Raw genomic sequence first — 10198 nt, forward strand, 5'->3', positions numbered from 1 at the left:
CCCCCTGTTGTTATTGATATAACTTTAGAACGACAGCAGATGTACGCCATTGGCCGATATTTATAGTAACGGCGTAACGGCCATCTTGTTTGACGTCATTAAGGGATTCCCACTTTGTTGTCGTTCACGGGGGCAACACAACCGCAAAGCACTATCTATTGCAGTATTTTTAAAACCTGTAGCCTACTGTGGCGGGTACCTGACTTCGAGTTGGGAAGTAAAGGACTAGATTCTAATATAAAGATTACTAAAAACTCTGGCTGCTGTCCAGACACAAGGATAAATTGACTCACCAATGGCTTGTAAAGAGGGGAGATTGGGAAATATGTACTACTAACCTTTTGTCCTCACAAGACAGTCACTGCAATGGAACCCACAGGGAGCACGAGGCAGGGGTAGACCACAAGAGACATAGAGGAGATGCGTGGAAAGGGACATGAGAGAGATGAAGCTCACTTGGAACGAGCTAGGAGGAAGGATGGCTCAGGGTAGACATAAATGGAAGGAGCTTGTATGTGGCCTATACCCTGCCAGGGGTGAAAGTGAAAGGCATTGATGAACCTTTTGTCCAGCCACTTCTTGAGGTCCATCCAGAGTGTATGATTGATAGTATGTCGTCGTGCTAATGAGGTGTATGTGGGATAGTTTTTCAGAATTTTTCTGCAAGGAGATGGTTAATGGTAATGGAATTTATTCAGTTAAAATCAGGAGGATCAGGCCTGATGAAGTTTTCTGTTTGTTTTATTATACATTATTCGTGCAAATTAACCCTTAGAGTGCTGATCGCGTGGTCGCGTCGGCCCGAACTTCCATAAAAGGCGGTCACGATAGACATTGGCATAGTATAATGGGAATATATATATAACGAAAAGAACTAAGTACTAATTTTTATACTGCTGGCTAGTAGGCTACGCAGAATTGATTTCCACCGCCATTTTTCTTGTCACTGGTTTCAATCGAGGTGCAAGGAGTTTTTTTATTCACTTTGAAGTCGAGTGACAGTGAAGTTGGAAAATTGGCTATTGCGACCCGCGACAAACATGAAAATAGTGTCGCTTCAGATTCAGATGTTCCGTGTATCTTCCTTGAATCGGAAATTGATTTCGAGGGTTTTGATGCTAGAGCTAACACTTTGTGGAATATAACGTAGGCCTACGAAGCATTTAGACTCTGGTCTAGGTCTATAGATCTAATGAACAGGCAGTTTTTATTCAGTCATTTCCAACACCACTACTACAACAATAACATCACTAAATACTTTTTGCTTAACATATTCATAAAGAACTTTCAATATTCTAAAACTTTTATTCTTACCTTCATTAGAAATTTTGACAAATAAAAAAGTTATTGGCAAAAAAAAAGCGTGTATGTGCAAATCTAGCATTTATCCAAAATAAATTCAGCACAGAGGGAAAATATAAGGGGAAAGAAGTCAACGCTCTAAGGGTTAAAAATCTTGCTAATAATTGGATTGACTTTTGGGGTTTTTTCCTTCCCCCCAGGGACCACCGAGGACGTCCAACCTTCTTGCCCCAATCATGCTCCTGACGGGCCACGAGGGGGACATCTTTTGCTCCAAGTTCTCTCCGGACGGGCAGCTACTCGCTTCTGGTGGCTTCGACAGATTGATTTGTGAGTTACTACTGAAAAAATACCCAACGAACCAGTGGCACATATATTATTATACAGTATAACACGGATAGGTCAAGCACAGAAAATTCGAAATCATACATCCGTCGAACTGTGCTTGAGGTCCCTTTTTTTTTCTTCCACTTTATCTTTGTAAGATATCCCTCGAACTACGGATCTCTCGAACTGCTGAGCCGGTCCTGACGAATTCGAACTATCCATGTTATACTGTATGATCAGCAGATAGTCAGTCACTCTTTGAAAGCTATCATGTTAGACTTGTCCAAAAAATGTTTTTAAAAATCTGAATTAGTTGGGGGTTTTTTCTTTTTCTTCCTTTCACAAAATTATAAATATCAAATTTTGAATAGTAGTATAAACGCTTGTAGTGTATTTCTGTATGCTTCATGGGAAGCTGAGAATGTTTCGGGGTGTTCTATGGTCTGCTGGGGTAATAATATAGTGTTAATTTAAAAGCGCTTAGAGCCTGCTGTTGAGCGGGGATATGCGCTATACAAATGCTATCTATTATTATTATTATTATTATTTCTCTATTCTATTGCAATGTTGTTATTCTTTAAATTCTCTCTCTTCCAGATTTTTGGACAGTATACGGAGAATGTGAGAATTTTGCCATGCTAAAGGGCCACACTGGAGCAGTTATGGAACTCCAGTATTCTACAGATGGATCGTGAGTTTCTCTACCATCTTTGCTGCTCTCTTTAACCCTCTCCGTACGCCTTAGGGTCATTTTGTACCCTGGGGGTTGTATTCTTCAAATTTAAGAATACTTCAAGTACGAAGATCTCTTAAAAACTTTCAGTATTTCTCAAAAACTCATTTTATGACAGACTGCTATGCAAAGTGTACGGATCGGATTAACGAGTAATTTCCTCTTTGGAAAGTGGTGGCACAGAGTTCCCCACATTCTATGGATACGATAGTAAAACATGACGTATGGATAGGGTTAAATGTGAGATGCAATTTAAACAAGATGCTTTGTGCATTGTTTTTCCAGTGATGTGATCAGGAGTGCCTTTGAAAAAAAAAATGTTTTGCACGTTTCAGATAAATTGCTGTACTTTTAATTTTTGTTTCATTTAGTAGTACTTTTTAAAGATCATTGATGTATTGATAACATCCATGTGCAATTTTTCAATGTGATTCAGTCATTTCCTTATCTCTGATTAGATCTAGATAGCTCCTTGTGGCATCTCCTTTCTGAATACTGCCTTAGATATTTTTTAGATCTGTAAAAATTTATTATATCTATTAAAGGTTTTCTGTCAAAATAATGCTGTAAAAAAGGGACTCCTTCTTTTCCCAGCATGCTCTTCTCAGCGTCCATAGACAAGACTGTAGCAGTGTGGGATATCGAGGTCGGGGAACGGCTGCGCAAGTTGAAAGGTCACCAGACATTTGTCAACACTGTGAGTCCAGCGCGCAGGGGTCCCCAGCTCATCTGTAGTGGCAGCGATGATGGGACTGTTAAGGTAACCACGAATAATGTTTACTTTTACTTTTTCCTCCTCTGTTGCCGTTAAGCGTCGAGGGGAGAAATGCTGGGGTAAAATTTAATATTTAGCTGCTATCTCAATATATAGCTCTAGATTCTTTAAATCTTTTGATTTTTTTTACAACATAGGCGACATGATTATATTATAATGTTATGACACTGGTATTTATCCCGTGATTACTGCTCTCTCTTTATCCCCCCCACCTCCCTTTCTCTCTCTTTCTCTCTCTGTGTATACTGCATGCAAACATGTTCACTCAATCTCACCAACATCTGCAGCTATGACATGTATATAAAACTTGTCTAAATTGATACCGTATAAGTGATATAAAAAGATAAATGTGTCACGACACGGTGGAATCAGGTGCTTGTCAATTTTTTGGGATTTTAAGTTATTGGTATCATCTTAAGGGTTATTCATTTGCCTTGCTTTGGATGAAAAAAAATCCTATTATCTTGAAAAGAAGTCGAGATACTTGCAATTGAAAGAGGTGGGGTCACCTGGTTTCAGACGTAATATTAGTGAGAAAATGGCTGCCAAAGTTTGTTGACTTCCATAGCTTGAGAGGCTTTGGAAACTGCAAATAAAAAATTTTTGTGCCTTTATTCAATATTTTTCCATAAAATCCACATATAAAACTGTTTTTGAATGGACATACGAGCTGTTGAGGAAAAAAAAATTAGAAAAAAAATTTCCAATGTGGCCGAAAAATGCCAATTTATCGGATTTCATTATTTTGACGAGCACCTGATTTCACCATGATGCCTCCCAAATTGTCGCAGTAGAAGCTTCCCTTGATTAAGTTTGTGAGACTGGACTACCGTACTTTCATGATAGTTCCCCAGTGCCCACTTCTTGAATAAGCAGATTTAGTAATCAAACCCGGCCTAGGTAATTCGAGGGATATCTTACAAAGATAATGAAGGAAGAAAAAATGGAACCACAGACACAGTTCAACGAATGCGTGGTTTCGAGTCTTCTGTGTTCAACCTATCTGTGTTATTATACTGTATTCAGAAGCCACATCATATCCTGTTGATACAAAAGTTTGATGAGGTTGGTTTTTTTGTTTCTGTTCCTTCTCTCAGACATGGGACGCTCGCAAAAAGGGCACGATCAACACTTTCCAGTGTACCTACCAGGTGACCGCCGTGACCTTCAACGACACCGCCGAGCAGATCATCTCTGGTGGCATAGACAATGAGCTGAAGGTTTGTACCTTTTTTTGTCATTGTGTCGGGGCGGTGCCACTGACTGAAGTGTCTTTAGGCCATTCCCAAAGGGGGGACTTTAACCATGTTCTTATGCACAGTAGAATTGCAATTGTAAATGGGCTGATTCATCAATGTCATGCTCATAACTGTGCCTGAACTGCAACTGGGAACTGCTGCTTTTTCTTTCCTAATCGTTACTCTCATAATTTTTTCTCTACTTCTTTTGTATGTTTGTCACATTCTTGTGACCCGCTATTTCCGGGGTGCCTTGATAGTCGAAGATGACTTTGTGCTGTTGAAGCTGGAGAGGTGAGCAGAGTAAGCCTGATTCCTTGTAAGGACTTCTCTGTTGACATCCAACCTTTAGCGCTCTTATGACCTTATGCAGTTGCGAGCGCTATAAAACCTCTACTAACACTAAAAGTGTTGTCAGTTGTGTATTGTGTTGTGTGTGTGTGTGTATGCATCTGCCCTTAGATGACTCCCCAGTTAGATTTTTATTAGCTGCCCTCACTTCCTTGTTCATTTTGCGTACACTAATGCGTGTTGAAACTTCTAGGGTGTTGTTTGGTTGTAGTAGTAACTCACATCTAGGCTCCACTACTTTCACTCCTTATACAGTAAAATCGGATATATTACGAAGTCGCCACGACTGAACTTCAATTTTGTTCAATCCTAGTGTTCGTTATAGCAACATGATCAACAAATTGCATCACACTGTAGGGCTTTGCATACTGCAACGTCTGCTTCCTCAGACCAGTGCGCTATTCATTACGTAGAATTACATTTATGTCTAGACTAGCCTTTCATTGTCCAGAAGCCGGGGGTAGGGGTGAATATGATGAATGAGGAGCGTCTGTATATATATCTGCCAATTTTCCACGCCAAAAACGCTTGTTGTGGGTGGGTATGACTTACGTAATTATCATGGGTGTGAAATATCCGTCTGTTTGCCATCTCACCAGGTGTGGGACCTCCGCAAGAACGCCGTCCTCTACAAAATGCGTGGCCACTCTGACACAGTAACTGGCCTAGAATTGAGCCCTGAGGGTTCCTACCTCCTCTCCAACGCTATGGACAACACATGTGAGTACTTTTCATCATGTTGCCGGGGTGATGAGCTGCTGGGACCTGTTCAAAGATTCTGTATAATAAGATTGGTTCACTCCTCTCTTTGAACCAATTAAAAAAGTGTCCTGAGTTACCCTACTTGTGTGGAAAGGTCATTAAAATAAGAAAGAGCCCAAAACTCGGCACTGAGCAAACTGGAACAGCTGATGCGTAAATTCCTATTCTTCTTCTGGAGAAACGAAAGAGAGCTTCAAAACAAAGACTAAAGACTGCGGTGCCATCTGAACTAATGCGCAGACTTCCGCGGACACTTTTTGGCCGAGTGGACCATCTTGTTATTTACAATCTTTGACTCAGTGGCAGCAGAAAACTTCCTCCCCCCCCTTTTCTTTTCCTTCCCTCTCTTCCGCTGTTTACGGGCACGCTCCTCCTCCCCTGCCTGCTCGTTGTTCCCTGAGAAAAATCTCTCCAAAATAGGAGTGGTCTCGAGAATCTGTACTACAGTGGAACTAGGATTCAATGAGGTCGCTGGGCCTGACTTAAAACCTCGTTGAATCCGAGTGTTCGTTATAGCAAACACAAGGTTTTGGGTAGATAATAACAGGCACTGAGCAAATAATGTTTAAAGAGAAGTCACAAGTAGTGCCTGAAATGCCTGCATATTATGATCTGTGCAAAAAAAGACCGATTCGTTCAAATGCACGCCTGTGTCATCTCGATTGTTTACCAAAAAGGTGTGTTGCTGTGTAGAGCCTGGCATAAGGCAACTTTTGATTCCATAGACCAGCGCACAATTCATTATGTAGATCCATGTCAAGACTAGCTTATCAGTGTAATATAGCAATCAGTTGCCGGGGGAAAAAAAGACTGACGAGTTTGTGTCTGCAACGTTCAAGTTCAACACCCGGACTGCTAGTGCCCCCCCCCCCCCCACACGTGTGCAGGCAGCCCATCCGACCCCGACACACGCCAGAGTAGACTCGTGCGCGTGCTAACAACGCATGTGTTGGTATGAAAAAAGGCCGCAGATTGGTCGCATGCAATCGGCTAAGTGAACAAGAGGCCTAGTTCACGATGCAGGTGCAATGGATGGTTTCCAGGATTAGATACAGTTCGTTCTTGGAGAAAAAAGAGAGAAGCCACGTCTGCGGGGGCTGTTCACCCTGGAAGCGACCTCGTTGAATCCGAGCTCGCTGATTTAAGTGCTCGTTGAATCCGGGTTATTTTTATTGATTTTAAAGAAGAAAAAAAACGGGGAATCTATCTCATCTCGTTGAATCCGAGTTCTCGTTGAATCCGAGCTCATTAAATCCGAGTTCCATTGTATAGCCTTTGAACTTAGCAATCTATTAATACATTCCTCTTTTTACAGTTAGATGTACTATCATGTAACCTCATAAGGCCTGGCACTATTGCACAGGCCACAAAATTAAATATATTTTTTTCTATGTGGATTATCTAAAACAAGAGAATTAATTTTTTTTTTAAACAGTCCTGAAATTTTTATTCATTGTTATGTCGGGTTAAGACCTTTGCACTTTTCAGTTAGAACTTACTCATGTGCATTTTTTGCCCATCTCAGCTTAGACTGGGTTGATGGGGATGACAATGTTATCTTTTAGAGATACAGGTTTGCCGGATCGATAACAACAAAAGTACACATGCCGGATCGATAACAACAAAGGTACACATTTGCCGGATCGATAATGACAACAAAGGTACACATTTGCCGGATCGATAACAACAACAACAAAGGTACGCATTTGCTTGATCGATAAGAACAAAGGTACACATTTGCCGGATCGATAACAACAAAGGTACACATTTGCTGGATCGATAACAATAAAGGTATACATTTGCCGAATCGATAACAACAAAGGTACACATTTGCCGGATCGATAAGAACAAAGGTACACATTTGCCGGATGGATAAGAACAAAGGTAGACGTCAGTGAAAGACCTGTCCTGTGACTGGTGGTGATGTGAGGTGACCCTAAAGGTTGGGTAGAATCATCAGTTGAATCTGTTGTACCCTTTGTTTCACGGAAAAAGAAAATGTTTAGTTAATTTTGCATTTGTCTACTAGACTAATGTGATTTATGTTTTTGTTGAGTTTGAGTATTAGTATTGAAAAAGGAAGTTTGGGGGTGTCTCTTTGAGAGTACCATATGTGAGGCGTGCTGACAAAATGAGTTATTTCTCGCAATCTAAGAATGGCTGACACTGGGGTCAGATTTTTCGATTTTCAGTTGATGCCATTTTGTTCAAGTCTACTAAGTCTTTTATTATTCCATACTTACAAATTGTACAAACTCTACCTTTAAAGTTGGTGATATATGAATTTCTATATGGTTAAAATCCAAGTAGTCACTCATTTTGTGAGCACACCTCACCTATGTAATTCCTCTCTTTTCTGTTTACAAAGAAGTAATTTGCTTCTTTTTTTTTTTCATTCCTCAGTGAGAATCTGGGACGTGCGACCGTTTGCTCCTCAAGAGCGATGTGTGAAGATCATGTCTGGCCACCAACACACGTTTGAAAAGGTAGGTACACATTTTTAGTGTTTGCTTGACGTGTTCAGTGCATTCTTGCGATTATCGAGTTCCGAAGTAGCTAGATAGGGGGCGCTTACCTGATCTGTATGCGGGGTTCCCAGTCTGTTATAAGAAAAACGGAAAAAAGCCAGAAATTTCATTTTCAGATTTCCTTGTCAGAAAAACGTTGTGTAGATATCTAGGTAGATGAAAATGAAATTAAACAGGAGGAAGTCAGGAAATCAAAGGGTGCCCATCATTCAGAATTTGGGAGAATTGTTGCAATTGTTTATTTATTTTTATTTTATGAAAATTACAACAGTAACACCTCTGTCATCTTTTAAAAAAAAGAATCACTCTGAAAATAGTTACAAAATCCTGGGGAAAAAACATTTTTAAAAAAGAGAAAAATAAGCGAGGGGGAGGAGATCATATTTATGGGTGATCATCTTGTACAGACAGCTGTTTGAGGAGGTCCGACTATATTTAAATGATTTATTTCAATTTTTTTTCTCCCCCATTTGACCATACCACAAAGTGTTGTTTCAAACTTCGGTCATTTCTTTTTTCCTTTTCTTGCAGAATTTGTTGCGATGTTCGTGGTCCCCGGACGGCAGCAGAGTGGCCGGGGGTTCTGGCGACCGGTTTGTCTATGTCTGGGACACGACGTCTAGACGTGTGGTCTACAAGTTGCCAGGACACGCAGGCTCTGTCAATGAGATCGACTTCCATCCTCTCGAACCTATCAGTGAGTTTTGGGCTGTTTTGGGTCATTTTTTTGGGTTTCTTTCTAAACTTGCCATTACTTATGGATTTAGTACTTTGAAAGTGTGAGTAAATTCAGTTGTAGATTGGGTTTATTATTTCAGGATCTTTCCATCCCCGCTACGGTTTCTAGAAGCGACTTAGGTCCTTTTCTGAATCTGCAATCAAAATTATGTCATCAGTACATGATCTGATTTCTTCATTCTCTTTGAGACCTGGGCTTTCAAAGTGAATTGAGAAAATACTACACTATACACATTATGTGTATTTTGCCTATCAAATGCTATGAGCATACAATCACGTCGTAGCCATATTTTAGGTAAATGTTACTTTTTTGGATGAGGAGTCACTTAGATACTTGTAGAACTTGTGTGGCCCAGCATTATGTGATGAAAAGGTCGAGGTCATAGGTTCGAAATGCAAGAAATGCCAAGTTTGTTCATGCTAGATTTCAAGGACACCCATAAAGACGCTAACCTGAACCCTCTAGAAATTACTGGAATCTGTCGGAGAACAAATATATACAAATGGGCTGCTTAGTGTAAGACTCAGCCGTGTGCTGCTTTGAAAAAGGACATTTCTGCTGTAAACTGAAAAAGCGCCTTTTTTTTATCCACAGCAGTTTCGAGAATAAGAGGGGGGGGGGGGGGGGGGGGGTTGTCAGCATAGCTATTGGAACATATTCTTCCAAAATTTCAATTCGGATTTAATCAAAAACTAGTTGCAGCTTCGCTATGATTTTTTCACACAAGTAGGGTAATTGATCAGGTTTTCGATTTTGCAAATAACAAATTTTGGCCTCAACATGAAAAAAGGTGTTTTGTCAGCTTACGTCTGGGATTGTTTGTGATTAAGTCTGACACTGAACAGTTGAAATGTCAGTTTTTGTTTGCAATGGAACAAACTATCTTACTTCCTTTAAGAAGTATATATTATGTATGTTGCCAATACACTCCTCCTTTTATACTTTTATACATGCTACGAAGATGAAAATTTCTATCTGTCTTCTGGCCAAAGTACTTTTTTGGCTTCCATCCTCTTTTATTCAGAAGTTTTACCTTTTGTATGTCGTGTATTATGTATAGCCTAAACTGTGAATGTAATCTTACTCAACTCTCAACGTGTGTTTGCTTGTTTTCAGTTTCCTCGTGTTCCAGTGACAAGAAAATTTTCCTCGGAGAGCTGGAATGACCTCTGACCTTTCTGCCATGCCATTCGCAAAATCTTCATAGTCACCATTGAGTTGTCATCCCATGTACGGAAGAGAGATACAAGAGCAGGAACGATTGATCGTTGACCAAGGAGTGAGAGAAAGAATGAGCCTGCGTGTCGTGTAGCAGAGAGAAGGAGAACTGTCGAGTGAACGAGAGGAAAGAAAGCTGGAATGTTTTAATTTTGTGTGTGGGGAATAACTGAGTGTTGTTGTTTATATCTCTCTATGGAATTGTTAATAAACTTTTGACAAATA

At 40.2% G+C, this 10198-nt stretch overlaps 1 protein-coding gene across 1 annotated transcript in view; it reads left to right on the top strand.

Moving 5' to 3' along the window:
• The window catches only part of LOC101856927 (U5 small nuclear ribonucleoprotein 40 kDa protein), an 11094-nt gene extending 896 nt beyond the window's left edge, over positions 1 to 10198 (top strand). Inside the window, exons 2-9 of the mRNA XM_005108865.3 lie at positions 1503 to 1632; positions 2227 to 2320; positions 2957 to 3122; positions 4235 to 4357; positions 5326 to 5446; positions 7892 to 7974; positions 8548 to 8713; positions 9872 to 10198. Of these exons, the coding sequence (XP_005108922.1) occupies positions 1503 to 1632; positions 2227 to 2320; positions 2957 to 3122; positions 4235 to 4357; positions 5326 to 5446; positions 7892 to 7974; positions 8548 to 8713; positions 9872 to 9921 (933 nt within the window). The 3' untranslated portion in view covers positions 9922 to 10198. The remainder of the gene's footprint in view (positions 1 to 1502; positions 1633 to 2226; positions 2321 to 2956; positions 3123 to 4234; positions 4358 to 5325; positions 5447 to 7891; positions 7975 to 8547; positions 8714 to 9871) is intronic.

This window comes from Aplysia californica, unplaced genomic scaffold (assembly GCF_000002075.1).
Source record: "Aplysia californica isolate F4 #8 unplaced genomic scaffold, AplCal3.0 scaffold00729, whole genome shotgun sequence".
Taxonomy (NCBI): Eukaryota; Metazoa; Mollusca; class Gastropoda; order Aplysiida; family Aplysiidae; genus Aplysia; species Aplysia californica.